Source organism: Dendronephthya gigantea, unplaced genomic scaffold, assembly GCF_004324835.1.
Source record: "Dendronephthya gigantea isolate DGI-Jeju-01 unplaced genomic scaffold, DenGig_1.0 000026F, whole genome shotgun sequence".
Lineage (NCBI taxonomy): Eukaryota > Metazoa > Cnidaria > Anthozoa > Malacalcyonacea > Nephtheidae > Dendronephthya > Dendronephthya gigantea.
This window is the reverse complement of record NW_021163036.1, coordinates 1456902-1480029: the sequence shown is the minus strand read 5'-3', so window position 1 is coordinate 1480029 and position 23128 is coordinate 1456902. Positions and strand designations below refer to the sequence as shown.

At 40.8% G+C, this 23128-nt stretch overlaps 1 protein-coding gene across 1 annotated transcript in view; it reads right to left on the bottom strand.

Moving 5' to 3' along the window:
- The window catches only part of LOC114523029 (MAM and LDL-receptor class A domain-containing protein 2-like), a 68945-nt gene that overhangs the window by 38565 nt on the left and 7252 nt on the right, over positions 1 to 23128 (bottom strand). Inside the window, exons 3-51 of the mRNA XM_028543834.1 lie at positions 22715 to 22888; positions 22132 to 22308; positions 21483 to 21733; positions 21311 to 21401; positions 21073 to 21201; positions 20710 to 20963; positions 20398 to 20488; positions 20049 to 20198; positions 19535 to 19791; positions 19031 to 19190; positions 18746 to 18892; positions 18379 to 18647; positions 17419 to 17910; positions 17145 to 17235; positions 16573 to 16713; positions 16021 to 16292; positions 15491 to 15653; positions 15146 to 15295; positions 14795 to 15027; positions 14291 to 14474; positions 13790 to 13935; positions 13401 to 13517; positions 12914 to 13001; positions 12451 to 12594; positions 11869 to 12000; positions 11645 to 11769; positions 11348 to 11438; positions 11114 to 11257; positions 10526 to 10794; positions 10263 to 10416; positions 9661 to 9807; positions 9219 to 9490; positions 8760 to 8994; positions 7915 to 8066; positions 7516 to 7720; positions 6938 to 7078; positions 6352 to 6620; positions 6118 to 6277; positions 5700 to 5843; positions 5160 to 5425; positions 4510 to 4744; positions 4148 to 4404; positions 3307 to 3801; positions 2800 to 3052; positions 2197 to 2459; positions 1854 to 1944; positions 1408 to 1551; positions 697 to 920; positions 108 to 378 (exon numbers count right to left, since the gene is read on the bottom strand). Coding sequence (XP_028399635.1) covers positions 108 to 378; positions 697 to 920; positions 1408 to 1551; positions 1854 to 1944; positions 2197 to 2459; positions 2800 to 3052; positions 3307 to 3801; positions 4148 to 4404; positions 4510 to 4744; positions 5160 to 5425; positions 5700 to 5843; positions 6118 to 6277; positions 6352 to 6620; positions 6938 to 7078; positions 7516 to 7720; positions 7915 to 8066; positions 8760 to 8994; positions 9219 to 9490; positions 9661 to 9807; positions 10263 to 10416; positions 10526 to 10794; positions 11114 to 11257; positions 11348 to 11438; positions 11645 to 11769; positions 11869 to 12000; positions 12451 to 12594; positions 12914 to 13001; positions 13401 to 13517; positions 13790 to 13935; positions 14291 to 14474; positions 14795 to 15027; positions 15146 to 15295; positions 15491 to 15653; positions 16021 to 16292; positions 16573 to 16713; positions 17145 to 17235; positions 17419 to 17910; positions 18379 to 18647; positions 18746 to 18892; positions 19031 to 19190; positions 19535 to 19791; positions 20049 to 20198; positions 20398 to 20488; positions 20710 to 20963; positions 21073 to 21201; positions 21311 to 21401; positions 21483 to 21733; positions 22132 to 22308; positions 22715 to 22888 — 9510 coding nt within the window. The remainder of the gene's footprint in view (positions 1 to 107; positions 379 to 696; positions 921 to 1407; positions 1552 to 1853; positions 1945 to 2196; positions 2460 to 2799; positions 3053 to 3306; positions 3802 to 4147; positions 4405 to 4509; positions 4745 to 5159; positions 5426 to 5699; positions 5844 to 6117; positions 6278 to 6351; positions 6621 to 6937; positions 7079 to 7515; positions 7721 to 7914; positions 8067 to 8759; positions 8995 to 9218; positions 9491 to 9660; positions 9808 to 10262; positions 10417 to 10525; positions 10795 to 11113; positions 11258 to 11347; positions 11439 to 11644; positions 11770 to 11868; positions 12001 to 12450; positions 12595 to 12913; positions 13002 to 13400; positions 13518 to 13789; positions 13936 to 14290; positions 14475 to 14794; positions 15028 to 15145; positions 15296 to 15490; positions 15654 to 16020; positions 16293 to 16572; positions 16714 to 17144; positions 17236 to 17418; positions 17911 to 18378; positions 18648 to 18745; positions 18893 to 19030; positions 19191 to 19534; positions 19792 to 20048; positions 20199 to 20397; positions 20489 to 20709; positions 20964 to 21072; positions 21202 to 21310; positions 21402 to 21482; positions 21734 to 22131; positions 22309 to 22714; positions 22889 to 23128) is intronic.

Here is a 23128-nt window from a genome sequence, read left to right as displayed (position 1 = left end):
TTTAAAATAACCCAAAAACTTTACCATAAACTCTCTCTATATGCTTTTACGAGCTTCATACGACCAATTCGGCTTTGAAAAAACTAGCCCAACAGTAAATCACTTACCTTGTGCATTACCGAGGGTGTGGTCATTACTTGGGCCAGTACTAAAGCTTTGGGTTGAACCACTTCCAAGCTGCCAATCAAAGGTGTCTGTTCCATCCCGAACCTCCAACCATGTACAGCGGCCTTTTTCGAAGGTACAATCACCCGGCCGGGGGCAAGGACCATCCTCCAAGCTCACATCGTCCAGTGCTATATCGCCAAACGCACCGTTACCTCGAACACCTTCAAAAGTCACACTTGTCCCCCTGAAGAAACTAAGTTGCAAGGGAACCTGGTAGAGAAAAAAACGATTTCACGTTTTTGTTGTTCAAATAGACAGGAATTTACATTTTACGTATCATGCCTACCTATTGAGATTCGGTTCCCGAAGAGAAGCATAAAATAATATTAAGGAAACAGATGTTTTAAAAATGCGGTACTCATTACGTTAAACTAAACCAACATTGCTTGTCCCAGTTCACTAATATCATCTTAAAGCTTTTTTGCTGCTTTTAAGAAAGAAATATCCGCCTAGAATCGACACTCGATAGTTTTTATCAGGTATCAGCATTCGTTTAACATGGCTGCCTGGCTTGTTTGTTATACGTACTTGTGCCTTACGCCAGAGGTTGCCCTGGGATCCTGTCTTGGTCCAAACTTGCTTTGGAAAGAAGAAGCTGGTGGTGTAAACATTGAGAGTTCCAATATGAGGACCATACATGTGGTACCAAAATGTTAAACATTGAGAGAATGATTGCCGCCAGTAGTATTTTGACTCGAGCTTTGTTTTCTTCCCTGCTGCAGCCCCAGTTGCTTCCATATACATGAAATGACCTAAGATACACATAGGATACGATAAGGATATAATTCATTCACAAGAACACAAGGTAACTGGGCCAACTTCATCTTCACTCATCACGAATAGTTGTATCATTTCTAAACTAAACAAACTTTGTTTATAGGGCTCTAGTAAAGATCATCTCGTGTTATTAATCCAGTGTTGCTACAGCAAGAAGCCTGAATTAAACTAACTTTATTTATACTGGATAGCTTTATCAGTTCTAAACTGTTCTTCATAGAGGTCCAGTAAGGATCATCTCTTATTGATCCAGTGTTACTACAGGAGGAAACCTAAACTAAACTAACTTTTTTTATACTGGATAGCTCTATCAGTTCTAAACTGTTCTTCTTGGAGGTCCAGTAAGGATCATCTCTTATTGATCAAGTGTTACTTCCGGAGGAAACCTAAACTAAACTAGCTTTATATATATACTGGATATCTTTGTCAGGAAACTGTTCCTCATAGAACTGCATAACATACCAAGTGACGTTCCATAAGTGTGATCATATTTTGGTCCAGTAAACACACTTGGCGTTCCATCTCTTGTTCGCATCCATTTCAAGCCATCGTCCGAGGGAGTGACGGTATATCCACACAACCCTGGTGCTTCAAAACCACAGGATGCTACACAACGCGACAGCAGGACAAATGTTATTAAATGGTGGCTATGTTCATGAGTCAAAAATGATATCTACAACACACTCACGATAAATGGATGATGAATAGATAATAATGGTGACGAAGATGATGATCACAACATGATGACAATGTTCGATAACGATAATACTAATGATCGATAACAGTGATGATATTGTTCGTTACGATTATCATCGTGATAACAATGATCACAAAAACGACCATGATCACGATAACGATGATTTTAATGTTCGATAACGATTGTCATAATGTTTCATATAGCAACCTACCAGCAGTAGGACAGCTGCCATCTTTCAAATCTATGTCATCGATTGCAATATCTCCATCATATTGCGAGCCATTCCTTGCCTCGATGATAATCTATTGTAACACAAGTTGTTGCTAAAATTACAACTAGGTAAGACTTCGCATAAGAATTTGTCACGCATGCTCAAACACACAAAACTTGCTAAAGCCACGACAATGACAATCAGCTGATCAACAGAGCATAAGCGTTAAACGAAACAATATATTTGGGATGCGGGAGGAATCGTAACATTATGCTAGGGTTTAAAACGATTAATACACTGACACATAACTTGTAAACGAAGACGAACAGTAAAATGTACTTACCCTAGTCCTTTGGGTAAGCTCTAGCTGAACCTCTGCAAGTCTCCAACGATCTCCTTGTGTCCCTTTGCGACTCCAAACACTCCTTCTTTTCCCCACACTAGTCATATACACGTCAAGATAGTTGACAGAAGCACCATGCATGTGATATGCAAACTCCAGACATTTCAATACTTTGGTGCCATTCGACGGTATAAAAGGGCTCCGTAATATGGCTCTACTGGATGGGAAGCCACGAGTGTTGACGAATACATAGGAGCCGTTGGCTGGAAAAGGTAAGCAAAGAATCTCAGTTTTGAAGTAACTACAGCAGTTATTGTTTTACCGCAAAACAAAATAAAAATTCACCACTCTGACTTCAATCAGGCAGAACAGTGTTCTATAGAGAATTAGCCCAATAGAATGCAACGATACAGATCATGAAAAGATGAAATGGAACATAACGGAATTGAGCAGGATAGAATAGGACAGAACAGATCAAGAGATGATGGAATGGAACAGAATGGAAATGAGCAGGATAGAATGGAACAGAACAGATCAAGAAATGATAGAATAGGGCAGAACAAATCAGAACAGTTAAAACCCGATGAATTATCCAATAATTACCTTTGCCGATTGTATGATCCACTTTGACGCCAATCGACGTCGTTGTAGCCTGATTACCAGATTGTCTTTTCCATTTGTACGAACTGAATGAAAATCCAAATGTCCATCCACAATTGCCAAATTCAAAGTTGCAGCCAAACGGCTGAGCTTCTGGGGGTTTTATTCCACAGGGTACACGAGATGAAGCGAATGTAATATCATCAATAGCAATATCTCCTTTGTAACTGTAGCCACTTGTACCTTCAAACACGATCTAAAAAAACAGAGAAACAGTTTTGGTTTAGTTTCGATAGCACCATTCAGTTGGCAGTTTGCGTGCGCGTGAAAAAACTTGTTTTGCACAAGTTATTCAAGATAGAATTGAAGTTTAATTTTAAGATATGTCGGATGTGATCTCTCTCTCTCTGCGCGCGGTCACATCTCGCAGGCGACTGGGAAACGGTCTCTCGCACCTGCATGTTCTTGCGAATTAAAACGAGGGCACTGTGTGAATTTATTTGAACTTACTATGAATGGTTTAGCGCTCTTGATTGGTATTTGACCTTGCAACCACTTATCACCCTTGTTCTCACCAAACGACCAGACTCTTGTTTCAGATTGTTCAACGACATTCAACAAGACTGAAAGTTTATTGATATGAGCACCATTCATATTGTACCAAAACTGCATACACTGTCCGGTGGTCGGCGGTAGAACTTCGGATTCAAGTCGTGCCTTCTCGCCCCACTGTCGCGGCCACGAGCTCTCGATGTACATGAAGTGTCCCTTACTTGAACCGGTTGAATGATCTGATGATGGGCCAGTTCCGATGGAAGCTGTTGAAGTTGCTATTGCCCAATCAAAGTTGTCATTGTAGAGGTCGCTTTTAGCGTTCACCCACGTGCATTGCCCCTTTTCAAAGTCGCAATCACCTGGATCCGCGCATGCGCCGTTAGATATCTGTACATCGTCAATGGCGATGTCACCAGTAAAGCTCGAACCAACGCTACCTTCAAACATTATCTAAAAGGTTTTCAAGAGCACAAATAAGTATGTTAAAGAGGGAAATAAGGTAATGGTTTTTAACGAAGAATGGCATTTACCATTCTATAATGGGTGGTATTAATGAAAGCGATAATACTGGGGATATGTATGGTTGATACAAGGGGACATGTATGGTTGATACAAGGGGACATGTACGGTTGATACAGGGGATATGTATGGTTAGTTGGAAGATGAGCATAGTTTGTTGGGGTTTTGAGATCGTGGTGTCATTATTGACGTTGTTTGTGATAGTGAGAAAGACAGTGAAATGAGTCAATGTCTAGTGTTGATGGCTAATTTCAATGACCAGCTAAAATCGCCATACCTTAAACTGGGATGTACTTTTCACAGTGACCTCGCCGACCCTCCACTCATTGCCCAAATTCCCCGTCATGGTCCACACAGGATTACCACGATTGCTACCAACTTTGACCAGCACATTCAGTTTACCAATATTGCTACCAAGCATATGGTACCAGAACCGCAGACACTTTCCACTGGTCGGCTTCATTAGGGGACTTTCCAACCACGCCTTGTGACCTTTGGTGCGAGGCGATGAAGCTTCGATATACATGTAATAACCTATACAACGATATTTTAAGTAGGATTTTTTACTTCTTTGCTAATTTTCACACCGACTCTGTACAGATAGATGAGAACTTTATTCCGAGGGAGGATTACACCTACCTTGATTGGTGCCGTAAGTATGATCATTGCTAGGCCCAGTCCCCGAGCTACCAGTACCACCATTTGATCTCGTCCAATCAAAGTTATCTCCAGATCTGACGTTGGACCATCCACACAAACTGGGGTCATCGAATGTACAAACAGACATAGCAGGACATTTTCCATCTTGGAAGCTGACGTCATCTATTGCGATATCTCCCTTATAACTCTTGCCCCGTATACCTTCGATTACAACCTAAAGTAGAGAAAGATGATATCAACACCTTCAGTCGAATCAAAGTTTACCTAATTCCCCACGTAGGTTAAACTTTGACAGAAATAAGGAATAGACATATCCTCCCTGGCACAGCAAGTAGCAACAATAGGTGGATATGTTCATGTCTAAAGCGACGGACTGCTAGCTTATAAAAGCAGATTACATCTGTAATTTTGCCGTGATTTTAGACACGCTAAATTGTTTTGATGGATGAGTACGAGTTGATAGTTGGAAAAGTAAAAAATCACTTCAAACCCCAGCAGAAATCCATGCAGAAATACAAGCCAACGTCCCTCGCTATACTTGAACCAAGTTGGCAAAAAATATTTAGAATATAGACGAGATTCATGCCCTTATTCTTGCTGCCCATACACAACACTAGACTCAAACTAACCTGGAACGGATTCTGACTTGTTATGGATAAGACGCCATGACGCCAGATGTCGGATTTGTCCCCAGATCGCGTCCACAGGGGTCTACCAAGGCTCGACGTCGTTGATGAGTTCACGTAAACGTTCAAAGCGCCGACGTCCAAGCCGTACATGTGGTACCAGAATTGAAAACATTTCTGTTTGGTCGCCGGGATCTGTGGACCAATCATCCTTGCTGTTTGGTTGGGTCTCTTGCCTGTTGCTTCAAGGAACAAGTAGGATCCGCTTCCTGTGGACCAAAATGAAGTATCAGGTGTGCGCTATCTATGCATTAAAGAACCGCCTGCAAGTCTTTTGTATCATCCTACTGATGACGATGTCAACATAAAATCACTATTTCAGAGACGAGATATCTTTCATGAACGTACGTCAGAAGGAGTAAATTGGATCCAGCAAAATTGGATCACGTGAACGAGTCTCGTCGATCAAAATAATTCACATCTCTGAGTTACGTAGGGGATTGATTATGTATCACGTTAACATCCCCTTGAATCCACACTTACCATCACTTGTAGTGTGATCATGAGCCGGTCCGGTGAAACTACTAGGTGTCCCATGGTTCTGCCGTTTCCATTGGAAGTCAGCGAATTTATCAAACTTCCAAAGACATATACTGCTGTCGAAATTACAGTCGTACTTTGAGGGGGCTGAAAATGACCATAATCATTATCAATAATATATAAATTGTCAGTATTTCCACACAAACTATAGTCCCCTTTATATAATACACCTTTTACCACAATGAAGTCATAGATCTCTTTCTCTCTCTCTCTCGATGAAGTAATTACATCTATCAATCATATTACAGTGTATACCGAGGTTAAAGAGTCAAATTGTCTCTGGTTGGACGCAAAAAAAAAGTGGGAAAACTGTAAATACCTTGACGCATGCGTCGTTAACTCATTTTCATGCAATTCCTACCTGGAGTTGAGCCAGCAATCGTAGGAGTAGTGGACAGCGGTGCTGGAGGTGTGACGGTCACAGTCGTAGGTAATATTGAGCATGCACCGTTTGAGAATTGAATATCGTCGATAGCAATGTCTCCTAAGTGGTTTGTGCCGATGGTACCTTCGAACACGATCTAAAATAGATTAAAACAGCACATTCGATCATTATATTTCAATATACTCGGGTACTGTATAACTTTAAATATACCTGATAAACTTTACTGCTTCGTATAGGTGCTTGTCCGAAATTCCAGGTATCCTGAGATTTTGACTGTTGCCCAGATAAGCCCCATATCACACGCCTTGTTCCATTCGCTACATAGTATACTTTCAGTGACCCAATATTTGAACCGTACATGTTATACCAAAACTTGATACATCGCCCGGATGATGAGGTACGGAAAAATTCTTCCGATTCGAGTCTTGCATAATCACCTTTTTTTCGCGGTAGTGAAGCTTCGACATACATGTAGTATCCTAAAATACAGAAATAGTAGCAAAATATTGACATGCTATGCTGTATTGAGTCGTCTGTTGTTAAAAATGACTTTATAGTTCTTTTTGAAGGGCACTTTCCTAAACCCGGTCAAGATGTTATTGTTTGTGAAACACTGAGCAGCGAGTTGATATATTTTATATCATGAACTAAATTGTCTCATTCGTAATGATAAAATAATTTCTTTTGAAGATATTGATGGTGTTTGAAATTATTACATTGATAGTATTTATTGGTTGCTTCACGAATGACATATATCTATCAAATAAACAGATAGCATCGATTATATCGATTGTACCTGACTTGTCTTGTCTTGTGTGATCAACTCGTGGTCCGGTATTTCCACTTGATGTGCCACCTTTGTTGCGACGCCAATCAAACGTATCGCCTGAGAGAGCGTTTGTCCAAGTACACGTTCCTCTTTCAAAAGTACAATCGCCTAAAACGGGAATTCTTACATTCAAGTGTTACCACAGAGGGAAGCTCAGCTTGAGATCTAGCGAGAATCTTTTGATTATCCAGTGTTACTACGTGAAAAAAACCTAACCTGAACTAACTTCATTTATACTGGATAGCGCGATCAGTTCTAAACCGTTCTTCCTAGAGGTCCAGTAAGGATTATCTCTTATTGATCCAGTGTTACTACTTACTACAGGAGGAAACCTAAACTAAACTAACTTTATTTATACTGGAAAGCTCTATCAGTTCTAAACTGTTCTTCCTAGAGGTTCAGTAAGGATCATCTCTTATTGATCCGGTGTTACTACAAGAAAAAACCGAAACTAAATTTATTTTTACAGGATAGCTCCATCAGTTTTATACTGAAACAAACTTTACAGTTCTTCTTAATGGTCCAGAAATCTAAAAAAATCTTACCCGGAGGTGGACATTTTCCATCCAAAAACTTGACGTCGTCTATAGCAATATCACCTCGGAAACTCTTTCCAACGACGCCTTCAAACACAGCTTGATAGTCGTACGATGACGACCACATTGAAACACGACCAATACGCCAGAGGTTGCTCTTATCTCCACTTCGCCACCAGACACGAATGTTATATGGCGCCCCTGCTTTGAGAACCTGGAAAGGGCAATTTGCTTTAAAAACATGTGATACACCTGATAAAGCTTTCGCAAGAATTGTGTGGCAAAGTTGAAAGCATGATGTAACGTTAAATAGTTGCAAAAGACGGGACACTTTTGACTACATCTTCCCAGAATTTTCAACTCATTTACCGCAAGCTGGAGATTAACAAATCGTCGTGCACCATATACCTTCTTGTAAACAGTTAATGTTCCCATATCCGATCCATACATGTGGTACCAAAATTGTAAACATCTGCCAGTTGTTTTCGGATAACGCGGACTCAAAAGTTGTGCCTTGTCTCCTTTACTTCGCCCCGTCGCCTCAATATACATGTAATATCCTACAACGGAGAGATATTGTAAGAAATCATCAACCTGTGAGAGTGGAAAGCCTACTGCATTTCCCCATTCCTTAACGACAATTATTACTATCACACCATCCTCACCATTATTACTATTACCATTGACATCTTCATCGCCATCAGCCATTCTATCATCATTACCACCAATCCTACCATCATCACTACCGTCACAATACCATAAACCACACGATAATTATTACCACATTAACTAACAACCATCACATTACCATAAACCACACTACCATCATCATTACAATCCATCCCATCCACCATCATTACAATCCATCCCATCCACCATCATTACAATCCATCCCATCCACCATCATTACAATCCATCCCATCCACCATCATTACAATCCATCCCATCCACCATCATTACAATCCATCCCATCCACCATCATCACAATCCATCCCATCCACCATCATTACAATCCATCCCATCCACCATCATTACAATCCATCCCATCCACCATCATTACAATCCATCCCATCCACCATCATTACAATCCATCCCATCCACCATCATCACAATCCATCCCATCCACCATCATTACAATCGATCCTTCACCATCATAACCTTCATCCAACCACACCACCATCATGATTGATATCAGCCCTACCAACACCATCATCACTACCATCACCAAAAACACTACACAATTTCATACTGACCTACTGAAGTACCAAACGTATGATCATTAGATGGTCCAGTATTCACTGACGCAGTTCCACCAGTTGCTCGTCTCCAATCAAAATCGTCCTTCGTTGGTTCATTCGTCCAACCACACAGGTTATTTTGTTCAAAGGAACAGGCGTCAGGTGGTGGACAAAAACCGCTCTTCACTTGCAGATCGTCCAAGGCAATATCCCCAGCGAAGGCATTGCCGCGAACAGCTTCAAACAAAATCTAACAAAATATATTTCATTTCGAAAGTGAAAAACAATATTCTCTAAAGTCTAAACTCTAAATATTTATTTGGGTTTATCTGCCAAGAGTCCAGTGTTACTACTGGGGAAACTAAAAACAAAACAAAACTAATTTCATCTTCCAACTCTGCTCTTCCCCACTTATATTAGAGTATATCTACTAAGCATAGCTAGTTAGCATATATACATAGCTAAGTTATTCACCTTATATCGCACCGCAGACGAGAAAAATACCATGGCCTTTCTCCACTCGTAACCTTGAGTACCGGTCCTTGTCCAGGTTGCTTTTGGTAGTGCACCACTTCCCTTTTGGATGTAGAGATTAAGAGTACCGACATTGGCACCAAACATATGGTACCAGAAGCTAATACAGTTTCCGGGGCGGCTGTTAGCTGGTATCTGCGCGCTCACAAGGATTGCTTTGTCCCCGGGCTTACGAGGACTTGAGGCTTCTGCATAAACATAGGTTCCGTTGTCTGAAGAAATATATGAAATATACTTCATTAGCCAGGCTGGCCTTTGACCCTGGTTACCCTGTTAATCTAGCCAGGGGAAAGTGCAAAAACGCGCGGAGTGTAAAACTGTATACAAATTCTACAGCCATGATAATTAATGACCATGAAGTATATAAACATAGATAGCATACTGGTTTTCAGCGTGTGATCCTCAGCTGGGCCAGTATTGGGAGAAGCTGTCTTTCCCTTTTGGAGAGTCCAGTTGAAAACTGCTCCAACCATATTTTTCCAAGAGCAGAGATTTCCATTCTCAAAGGTACAATCGAATTTTCCAAGTCCTAAAAAGAAACATTGCAAAAATTTATAATATCGACGCATTGTTTAGTTACAATGGATGGCCTAAAATAAATTAGTATACAACTCCAAATGATCTAGCGTTTTAAAACTCCAGTCTTGCATTGACTTTAGTAGGTTTAAGTAAATGAATGTAACAAATTAACCCAACACATTCAGGAACAACCGTTTCGACACACCATGCAGAGTTAGGAACTGTTATTAAATATTGGCTGACTAGTTTCTCTCGCGACCTACTCTCACCATTTCATTTGTTTCATGCATACTGTTGTCTGACTAGTTGGTTAAATTACCCCCTCCCCCCGGCAAATTACCCCCCGGCAAATTACCCCCCCCCCGGTACACCATATATGAACAGCTCCTGTGTCATGGATAATCGAGGTATAGGAAGGGTACATTTATGTTATCCGTTTCGAAAGGTGGAGATATCCATACTCACCTGGCGAGGTAGGGTTGGTGGAGAGGGTTGGAGAGATGGGGTTCACTGGTATAGCTGCTATTGGCGCGACAGCGCATGTTCCAGAAATATAGCTGATGTCGTCTATGGCAATATCTCCCCGAGTACCTCCAGCTAATTTTGCCTCGAATACAACCTGAGATAACAAAATTGCTCATGGTTAACATGGGTTAGCGACAGTGCTTGAGGTGTTTCATCAAAGGCAAGTGACATTGAATTTTCTAACTATTCACACAATCACCCACCTGATAACTGTCTCTGCTACTAACGACTGGAGCTTGACCTTGTTTCCAACCCCATTTCTGATTTCCAGACAGACTCCATACAATGCTTTCTGATAGATTTCCGGCTCTGTTTTTAACAATTACGTTCAAAGTGCCGATGTTAACACCGTACATGTTATACCAGAATTTGATACAGTAACCCTTGCCGGTTGTCGCTGGAAAACGGCCTGTGACAAGACGAGCCTTGTGTTTGACGGTTCTCCAACTTGCTTCCACAAACATGTACTGTCCTAAAGTTAGAGAATATAAATTCAAATTCTTCGAATAATCTAGATGATTTTAATTCATTCGTTCAAATATATAAACCATATGCAAAACAAAAGCACTATAAACACTGTAGTCATAAAATGTCCGTTACAACGCAAATCACACGTCCAAATTTCATTTCAAACATCCCAAAATGAAGATTTGAATGAAAAAGGTAAAACAGGGAGGTCATGACCTAAGTTAAAAGACATCTTTGCCTGTTCTAAGGTGTGTCACTAGGTTCTCTTCATGTAAACACACATTAAAGTTTCCCTGGTTGAACATGGCTGGTGTGAATCTTACCAAAGGTTCCTCCAGTAGTATGATCTCTGGATGGTCCAGTATATCTGGATGGAGTTGAGCCCTTGCCGATCAACCAATCCATGTTGTCCTCGGTGACGTCATTCCTCCAGAAACAATACTTGGGATATTCAAAATCGCAGTAACCTGAGCATAAAGTGGCAATCATGAGACGACAAAATACCGAGGAGCTGAAGGCTCTTGATTTCAAATAAATAACACATGCCAAATACTCGCCTTTCTGTGGACATCCTTGCTTCAGAATCTTGATATCATCAATAGCAATATCCCCTCGGAAACTTCGTCCGCGCACTCCCTCAAATGTCACCTAAAAATCGACGTCCAACATTCATCTGAGTCACATATCGTAGCTTTTGTGATAAGGCGCCGTTACATGGAGCCTTTTCAGCCCGCGCAGAGTTTAAACCTGGCTCACAAGGCAGCAAATTCAGCCCAGTGCTGCTATAAAACCCTCATAAAACATAACGGTCGCAGTATTATTGGCCGCAAAGATCAGCGTAATTATTTACTCACCGTGAACTGGTTATTGACATTTGCTGATAACTGTCCAAGGAACCATTTGTTGCCTTGGTTACCAGATTTAGTCCACGTCGCTTTGAGAGGTCCACCAACTTCGTTAACGCGAATGTTCAATGTACCTAAACGAATAGATTGAGGAGGGATAAGAAACATTTTAGACACAGTTGCAATTAATTGCAGAGTTCATTCATTAGTGTGCTAATTGGCTCGTTAATTACCTATATCAGAACCATGCATGTGGTACCAAAACAAGATGCAACTTCCCGTTGGACTTCCAGAAAATGACGGGCTTGTAAACGTGGCTTTCGCTCCAGGTATGAAAGCGCTTGTTTCAATATACAAATATCGCCCTAAATAAAAGGAAATTGTGTTTATTTCGATGGATAGTTGATGGTAATGATGGATAGGTAGACGACTAGGACGAGGAAACACAGGAGGCAGGTAGATAGTTGATGGATAGACAGACCGATACGGGGAGATAGATAGGCAGTTGGTGATAATGATGGATAGACAGACGAGGAGGAAGATTGATAGTTAATGATAATGATGGTTAGACAGACGAGGAGGAAGATAGGTAGTTAATGATAATGATGGTTGGACAGACGAGGAGGTAGATGGATAGTTAATGATAATCATGGATAGACAGACGAGGAGGAAGATTGACAGTTAATAATAATGATGGTTGGACAGACGAGGAGGTAGATGGATAGTTAATGATAACGATGAGCAGAAGACAGCGAGGTGAGTGACATATCTCGTCAGGTAGACTTTCTTGCCTTTTCCTGTAAAAACGAGCTTACCTCGTGAGTCTCCAAGCGTGTGATCATTGGATGGTCCTGTATTGGAGGACAACGTGCTTCCACTCCCGAGCAACCATTTGAATCTTCCAGTACTGCGTTTATAGCCACAGTAAGGTGGATACTGTTCTTCAAATGAACAGTAATCTACAATAGAGAGAGAAAAAGAAAAGTTGTAAACCAATTGCAGGCATTGTGGCAACTGGTCGATCTGTTGAGTGTTGACTACCACAACTGAAGTCGGTTTTCTGTCTAAGAATACGCTCATCTCGACCTAGATGACTTGCTAGGGCTAATTATTTCCTAACAGAAAACCTTTTTCATTAGAAAATCCTGGACATTTAGCAACATTGGTTGGCCAATCATGAAGCCTTTTTCTTTGAGCTCCGTTAACCCCATGAGAAGATTGAGCACATTTAATACAACTTAGCATATTTAATTGGTCTTAGGTTATGAAATTCCTGACCTCTTGCGGTGCATGAATCCATTAGATAAATATCATCTACGGCGATGTCCCCCTGGTAACCATTACCACGAACACCTTCAATCACATACTGCAATAAAAAGAATTGACATAATGGCGACGATAACGACGTGACAAGTGGAAAGCCTAGACTAACATTACATTTGTAAAGTCTACAACTTTACTCATAATTGTCTACAGTAGCGTAGCTATGCCAAACGATTTCTCATGCTATGCCAATTTTTTAGTGTTCATTGACTGTGAAAGCAATAAGTTTCTAAAGACATGAACAATTATGATAACTGGAAATTTACTTAGCGGGACAAAATCGTCAGGCTGGCTACGCCACTGGTTGTGTAAAGAAAAGATTACAGGCGATTATCACATTTAATCTAATCAGTTGACTCGACTCAACACACCAGTTATATACATATATATAAATATCGTTCAGTATCAGACTAAACTAGACTACTCGCCTACGAACAATTACCTGATATGGGGAATTTTGATTGTTTACAGCGACCTGTCCTTGATACCAGGTGTTGCCATGGGTTCCATAATGACTCCACACAGGTAATCCCATCTTACCCCCAGACATCACGTACACCTACAATGATACAAGGGACACTCGCTCAGACTAAAGAGCAATCCAAAAATTGTTAATCCAGTACCTATTCAATCAATTCGATCCTTGGCCCGGAAAATGCAGGAATCAATTCATAATATAACCAAAAAAAATTACACATTATCTTTAACTATCACAGTATCTGATTTCTAGTTATTAACATATTAGCCGACTAATCTCAAGTACCCAATTAACCCCTTTATCATTTCGAACTAGCTGAAAACACAAATTTCTCGAGAAAATTTGGAAAATACCTGCAATTTTCCGACATGGGGACCGTACATATGATAGTAAAAGTGAAGACAGGATTTCGGTTTTGACGTCGATGGTGATATCAGCTGCGCTGTGTCATTGGGACTCCTTGGTAAGGACGTTTCAATAAACATGTACCAACCACGTGCTGAAATGCAAACACAGCGATTCGAAAAAAAACTTACAAAAAACACAGCTCAAAACAACAGCAAACAGAGGAGCTTACTTCCACTCTTTCATTAAAAAAACATTAAGCAAAATGATAAAAAGCACTCGACGTTCCATCGGCATGTTGCGACAAGACAATAATGATTTATTTCGTTCCGAGCGTGCGCATTTGATGAAACTGGAATCAGTCATTACTTAAAGTAACTTAAAACAAACCCTCAGCCGATGAATCTCTCAAACTCCCTACGGTTCTCATTGTATTTCATCCAACAGGTACATACCGTAATACAGCACAGGGGTATAATAGCTATCCAATGATAAGTGATATTACTTACTTGGAACAAACTTAAAAAAATTCTGTGACTGATCACATCTGGTACCAAGCACCAAATACACGCCATCTTTAGGATTCGCCCACCCGCTCTGTGGTCGAAGACACATGTTATTTTTGTACTTCAGCGATCCTTTAGAAGCCCAGCTCCATTTGTCATTTGCATCACAATTTGTGTACAGACCAACCTTAAGGAAAAACCCCAGCCATATTCAACTGTCAAGAGCAGTAGCACTTTCGTTTTTTAATCTTCTAGGGCAGGTTGTTTGAAAGGTGTTTAGCTTAAACGGTGGATAAGTTCAAAATGGAAAACAAAATGGTCCATTTATTGAACAACCGAGCTGAATTATTTCGATGTAAATAGTTTAGTTTTCAATGGAAGTACATATTGGATGCATAAGCGTATTTTTAAACTTTGGCTGAAGGGATCAGGGAAGTTTGCGAACTTTTGCAATTCTTCTGTTCCAGTGAACAGATTCTGCTTAAAAAAAATTTCTGATCAACTAACCTTCACACCATCAGTGACCGCACCGATTGGTTTTACGCACATATTATGCGTCGTGTGTTTCAACAATCCGTTGGAATCTATCTTGAACTCCAGTCGCGTTTCACCACAGCCTTGATAAATAACGAGTGGTTGACCGTCAGGAGGCTTCACGTAACCACCTAGATAAATGTGAATACATTTTCCTCCACGATGCTGTATAGAACCCGGTCCAAGATTCTTATCGGCAAGGAGGCCTAGAAAAACGAAACATGTTTTAGCACATTAACAAAGAGTCGTTTTGTAAAATGGCAGTGCAGCTGTAGCACTCAATTCGTCCACATTATATGAAAATATTACGATGATTTTACTTACCAACACCCTTAGTGTGATCTGTAGTTGGACCAGTTCCAGATGATGCCGTATGTCCTTGATTTCGGGTCCAGTTGAAATGATCGCTGTTGTGAACCTGCTGCCATTGACATTTTCCGACAACCTCGAAGTTGCAAGAGAATTTGCCAATTGCTAAACAAAAAATATACGTTTGTTTTTTAGTATCACCGACAAAATAAGTTGGAGTGGACTTTCCGTAAAAAATTTATTTCGTATTTTTCTATCTTCCTTTGTCACAAGGAGCTACACGGGCAGGCTAGCAAAGTTGTTGCATGCATCCCTAAGCTCAATGTGTTAACTTTATCTTATTTCACAGACATGACTTACGTATTGGCTTAGGCGTTGAGATAGCAGGCGTAGGCGAAGTAACTGGTGTCTTGCTGGGGTTTGCGTTCGTAGGCAAGATTGAGCAAGACTGAGGAATAATTTGTATGTCATCCAAAGCAATATCGCCCTTATAACTTGCACCAACGATACCTTCAAACACGAACTGAAAGAGACGGATGATGAATTAGATATATTGAGAGAGTCCCAGATCCCGGAATCTTTCTTACCAGATCCGGAACTGATCCAGATCTAATCCAGAACTGATCCAAATCTAATCCAGAACTGATCCAGATCTAAACTGAATCTAAATCCGATCTGATCCTAACCTAATCTTAACTAACATTGAACTGATTTTAGCCAAGGTCTACAAAGACTCACCGACCCAAACCCCACCTAAAGCTGACTCTATGTTCCTCACCCGGTCCGGTTAATGAGATTTTCCCTTTACATAAACAAAATCAAGAACTAGATACGCCAAATATCTCATCTTTAACAGTCTACTTAAAATGGAAATCTGACTGAAAGCTTACCTGATATGAACCAGAACCTGGTCTTGAGATTGCAACACGTGCAAACTTCCATTGGTTACCCTGACTACCATTCAAAATCCATTTGACTTCCTCGAGCTTGCTTCCTGCTCCCCACTTGGAAAGGATGCGCAAAGATCCTATATCAGAGCCGTACATGTGATACCAGAATTGTAAACACCTGGTAGTCGAGGATGGAGACAACCTTGGTCCAACCAGGCGCGCTTTTTCTCCAATTTTACGTGGTGATGAAGCCTCGATAAACACATAATATCCTACGATGAGAAATATTATTATTATTTGTTCAGTTTTTCTACTTTTAATTATGGACAATATGCGCAGTTGTGGTTTGTCAAAAACACTTTTTGAGCGACTACATAAGAAGACGTTAAGTTTTACAAACCCAAATGTAATAAATACTAAATATCTACAAGTTCTTTTAAATTGTATACTGATGATTTAGGCTACCAGGTCGATATGGGTGATGGATCTGGGTGATGAATCTAGGGGCGAATAATTTTGCAAAAAAGTTGACTCACTGATAACTTGACTTACCTGAACTATTGCCAAAGGTGTGGTCATTTGATGGACCGGTCAGGTAAGATGATGTACCTCGAGATGTTAACTGCCAGTCAAAATCATCTTCTGACTTATCCTGACTCCACTGACAGAGACCACCCTCGAATGAACATGACCCTGGGGTAGAGAAAGATCATCATTACTACAGAGCTAGTAACATCTTATGCTTTCTAGGGGAGTATGTACGTACTAGAGGATTTACTAATATCCTCAAGTCCCATTTTTACACTGGGGTAAAGACCGATACTGAAACTCCCCATTTACCCACCAGGACCGGGGTAAAGACCGATACTGAAACTCCCCATTTACCCACCAGGACCGGGGTAAAGACGGATACTGAAACTCCCCATTTACCCACCAGGACCGGGGTAAGGACCGATACTGAAGCTCTTCATGCACCCACCAGGATTGGAGTAAGAACCGATACTGAAGCTCTTCATGCACCCACCAGGACCGGGGTAAGGGCCCGATATTTCAACTCTTTTTGTACCACCAATTGGGTGGTGTAATGGGGTAATGTTCGATGAATAAACTCTTGATATACTTACCAGGACTGGGGCAAGGCCCGGCTAACAATTCAACGTCATCAATTGCAATGTCGCTGTAAAAGCTTGTGCCACGAACCGATTCAAAAATGTACTAAAACAAAACAAAATAAACTAAAATTGAAACTAAACTTTAGGCCAAAACTTTCAGATGTTTCTCTCTATATTTTAGGCGAATAAAACATGTTGTTTCATGTTGGTCAAACATGTTGTTCAACCTTTCTTCCCTCATAAAAGAAAGAAATTGTCATTTTGGAGTATTAAATAGATTCCTCACCTTGAAATTGCTTGCTGATTTTAAAGTGACTCTTGCTTTCTGCCACGAATTTCCTTGATTCCCGCTCTTCATCCAAACCTGATTTTTTTGTACATTATCTTTGACATACACGATCAAACTACCCATAGAAGAACCATACATATGATACCAGAATTCCAGGCATTTCCCACCCGGTGCCGGCTGTTGTTGAGGGCTTTCAAGACGCGCTAGGTCGCCCTTCTTTCGTGGAGACGATGCCTCAGTGTACATATAGAAACCAGATGATGTTTTCAGCGTATGGTCGGCACTTGGTCCGGTCTGGCCACTACTTGTCCCGCCACTTTTTCGAATCCAGTTTGTGTCGTCTGTCGAATCTTGAGTGAAGCCGCAAACCTTTGAATCCTCGAACGTACATTTCGATGAAGGATAAGTGCAAGCTCCAGTCGTGACGGTTATATCGTCAATTGCAATGTCGCTTAGAAAACCACTACCTCTGATTCCTTCAAAGATGATCTGAAAATGTCAAAAGTAGATTTACAGCTATGCAAAGTGAATATTTAGCTAATCACACGGCACTGTATCAGGTACGAGCTTTGACACGATATTCGGGGAGATTTGCATTCATATATTCATGTTTACATGCCGTTAAAAATAAGTTTACTACATTGAATAGAAGTTTATATGATAGTTATAATAGTCTTTATTGCTCAAGAGAGTGGCCCTCGGAGTCAAGAGGGGGCGAGAAATATCAAGAGCTTTCCTGAGGATATTCTTTGAGCTTATCGCTCACCTGACCCGAGCTTATTTTTTAAAATACCATTATATTACTTTAGTTTGGGTAAAGAAGCCCATCCTAAACATCGCTGATATCCCTATAACCAGAGGTGCCACTAACACTTGGTAGGATGTGTATAACGGTTTTCGAGAATGGGTACTAATGGGGTTGACAAGGGAAAATGAGGGTTAATACAGTTGACCAACCTGGAAATGTCCCTGTGACACCAATGTGGCCTTTCCTTGCAACCAATTGTTTCCTTGAGTTGAATTACGTTGCCACACGCTCGTGAGGTGGCTACCCGTTTTTATGAAAACATTCAACGTTCCCGTGTGATATCCGTACATATGGTAATAGAATGTTAAACATCGACCAGACGTTCCGGTAGTTGCCGGAATTAAGTCGGAGACGAGCCGCGCATTGTCGCCTTTCACTCGGGGCGACGAGGTTTCGATGTACATGTACCATCCATTTCCTAAGAAACATGGTAATATAAAAGTCGAATAGAGCAGACAGGATTCTAGTGAACTCGTGAATACATACTATGAGAACTATTTTGGTATTCCTGCTTACCGTTACCAAGGGTGTGGTCAGTGCTCGGTCCAGTCCCACCGGAAAGAGTCGATCCTTGATTTCTGGTCCAGTTAAACTTATCTCCCACGACCGCTTGAGTCCAGGAGCAGATTCCGTTTTCAAAATTACAACTGTAACCGACGTTTGCTACAAATAGAAGTCATACGAGTTGTAATATTTGATGCGTCCGAAGGGCTTTCAACGCGCAGAAAAATGCGGTGCAATCATAGTGGATAATCAAAAGACGACAAAGTCATGGTTATGCATAACTGTCTGATTACTTACGAGGTGGTTTGGTTGTTGGTGCTTTCGTAGGTGGTGGTTTTGTTGGTGCGGTAGGTGCGGCTGAAGCTGGAAGGATGCCACATCTTCCATCTATGAATTTAAAATCATCCACAGCAATGTCACCGGTGTAACTTGTTCCACGAATACCTTCGACGATGATCTAGGTATAACACAGATTGAGCGTGACATTTTATCCCACCACAATAGAACTATAATTCCCGTCATCGCTATTATCATTTTCATTATCACCATGATCATCTCGACTATCATCATTAGTACTATCGAAAGTATCGTGATCATCAACATCATTATCATTATCAATACTTTCGAAAGTATCGTGATCATCATCATCATCAATACTATCGAAAGTATCGTGATCATAATCATCATTAACATCACATAACCTTCATCATCATCAACATATAGCATCATCACCATCGTCGTCATCCATCATTACCATCACCAAATTCATCAACATCATCAATACTACGCAATATTACTCACCCGGTGTTGCTTAAGACTAAAGTCGGCCACCACTTGCCCACTATACCACTTGTTCCCTTTGTTTCCGCTTAACATCCATAACAAAACCTTCTGTCCTCCCAAAGGCTGCTGGTATATTTTTAAAGATCCTATCGAACTGCCGTACATGTGGTACCAGAACGTAAAGCACGTGACAGATTTGTTAAAGTAATCGCTGACTAACCAAGCCTTGTCTCCAGTCTTCCGCGGACTAGACGTTTCAATGAACAAATATTGGCCTGCGAAAAAGACAAAATGGAAATATTTGCATATGAACCAATACGCTTTAACTTCCCAAACATGATGTATGATAACGTAGGGTCGATTCTTCCGTCCCCTACTTTAGGAGAGGGAGATGCGAGCCCCACGTCTCGTCACAACCCATGTAAACCACATGCTGGTTAGGCCCCTGATATAACGAGAATAACCGAATCTTCAGTTCATGATTTGCCACAACAAGCGCTGTGTATACGCAAAATAACCACGTCTTTCATACCGAACGAGGTTCCTTTTCTATCAGCACTTGGACCAGTGAAGGAACTGGTTGTTCCACCAGATTTAGCAATCCAATCAAAATCATCGCCTTGTTTAACATTGTTCCACAAACAATCAGACGTTGTTAGACTAGTTTGGAAATCACAGTCCCCTAGTATAGATACACCAGATTATCATATCATCATCATCATTGATCAATGGTAACAACACACTTTACTGAACCGCTGTTCTAACCTAAACTGTTCTACTGTTATTGATCCAGTGTTACTACAGGAGGATGCCTAATCCAATTCTTTTTTAGATATTTTCTCTGAACTACGAGTGAGGAAAGTTATGAACGGCAGACATACCAGGAAGAACACATTCACCGGGTGACAGTCTTATGTCGTCTAACGCGATGTCTCCACGAAATGAACTACCTCGAATACCTTCGAACATCAGCTGAAACGGAAAAGGTTGCAGGATTGATAGGGTTGTTGAGATTCCAGAGGAGATATAGGAAGGGTCGATAAGGAAATTTAGGGATAAATTACATAGGCATGCGACTAGACAATTTCAAACTAATACTTGAGTTCTCTTCATAGAAAGTCACCGACACTTTGGTAACAGAATTCAATGCCCTAAATATGTATTAAGCTGTTTCAGCGAACTTTGAGACTTACAGTATATGTTCCGCTCGTTATATTGACGGTTGCTTCGGCTTTGTACCACTTGTTGCCTTGGTTGAATGACCGAGTCCAGATCCTTAAACGGTTGCCATTTTTAATTGTGTAAACATTCAACGTGTTTATATTTGTGCCATACATATGATACCAAAATTGAAGGCAGGACTGAAGACCATTTGCTGTGAAGTTTTTCTGAACGATTGCCGTGTCATTTATCCTTCCACCAGACGTTTCATAGAAGATGTAATAACCTAAAAACAGTCACAAAGTTTTCATCACTTTGAGATCTAGATAGTTTTAAGGAATCATAGAAAAAACCAGTGCGAAACTGGCCGTTAATGGAGAGAGCCCGAAACTCACCAGATGAACTTCCTGTTGTGTGATCGACAGAAGGTCCTGTTGAAGAACTTGGTGTTCTGCCTCGTCTACGAATCCATCTGCCAATATATTTGTACCCACACCAATCATTTTCGAACGTACATAAGTTGGCTGTGCAAAGAGACGAAATGGCAAAATAAACAGACATATCACCTTCTGCATATTTCATGAACCAAAATATGGGTTCATATTTACTACGGTCAAAATACGGTTAACTTACGGTCATACGAACAAGATCCTTTGGTAACTTCAATGTCATCAATAGCAATATCGCCTCTGTATCCAATACCGCGACTGGCAGAGAAAATTATCTAGAAATATATCATATAGTTTCAATAGATAATTTCCACATTTCTTTCTCATATTGGCTCAATAGCTGTATTGTAACTTACATTATAGGGTGTGGTCGAGTTCACATCGATTTTTCTTTGGGTCCATTGGTTACCCTGCGTCCCAGATTTACTCCATACCAGCAAATTCGATGAGCTGCTATTCATTGTGACATTCAAAGCCCCGATATGAGGTCCCCACATGTGCGTCCAGAATTTAATGCAGGAACCTGTCGTGGCGGGCAGCGACGGACCAAGAAGTCGAGCAACTTGATTTGGTTGTTTCCCAGTCGCTTCGAGGTAAACGTACCAACCTACGAATTTGGTAAAGTTCAAATGTCACTCCATTTCTGTGCAACAAACAAGCTCAGAGTGTTGAAAGTGCGGGGTAATGTTTGTTAATGTGGGATCAGGTTTTAGTTATATTTTACAATTAAGGCCCGTTTGCACTTGCATCTTTTGCTGCGAATTTCTTCTTTTCATAGATGTGAATGAGTAATAAGTTACGAATGCTTTGATGCATACGAGCTCCTATTTGAGTATCCGTAACTAATTTACTCGTTCACATCTATCAAAAGACGAAAATCGCAAATGCAATCGGAACATTGTAAACACGCCTTTAGATAGCCTAAAAGTATTCGTGTCCAGTGTCATATATTGCGGTCCGTGGCGAGAGACTTCGTGCCCGTTTCAACAAATCACATTACATTACCCTTTGCTTGGCAGTTTCCCCACTTGCCGCTGTAGACGCTCGTCGTTGAACACCATAGCGCCGTGTGACGGGCAGTCGTACATTTGGTGTATGTTTTGGAGCGGTAAGTGAATGGAAAAACGCATTTTTGTCCAAGTGCCGTCGCTCCCCCCGGCTGCTTTGAAAGTTTCGTGTAAACTGAAACGAATTAAAAGTATGTCTCATCTGGCCTCCATTTTTAGAGTTGAAAAACACTAAGCTCCTAAGCTCCTAAGCTCCTTAAGTTGGGGGGGGGGGGGGGTGAAATATTCATATATTCACGTACAGCATCATTAGTTTCTTTTCAAATTTATTGTTTTTACGGTCAGCCAACACGAATATAGGAATATTATTATTGTGCTGAAATTCTAGTGATCAGAATTGATCAATGAAATGTTACAATGGAATGAGATTTTTCGAATGAGATTTTATGCTTTCTATCGATATTATTGCTGTGAAGCTCAGGAACGAGCATTGTATAAAATTGTAATTGTAATTGTAATTGTCAACAGCAAGAGCGCGTTGTATGTTAATATTTTGCCTAGCGATGATCTCAGTCTAATACCTGGAACCGTGAAACCAGTTATTGTGGTATGGTCACTGCTAGGTCCTGTCCCAGTAGAGCCAGTTCCTCCGTTGTACCTCGACCAATCAAGATCATCCGTCGTATCTTGTGTGTAGCCGCATAATCCAGATGGATTTTCAAAATTACAATTGCCAACATTTTGTGCAAAAGCACCTGAAAAGGAGTAAACAAACGTTTAGCATCGCGTGTACGTAATCATGGCAAAAGCTGAAGAAATGTTTCGTGCGTGTAGTTCTAATTCTCAACAAACATTCTCCTCCAAACTATAACAGATTAAAGTATAGCTGAGTATTGTTTTCAAAACGTTTTCTCGCTGCAGAGTTGCAGAATAACTGTGGATGTGGGGGGAAATAAACCGCGCTATATTTGACGAAGGCTTGGCGTAAAATTGAC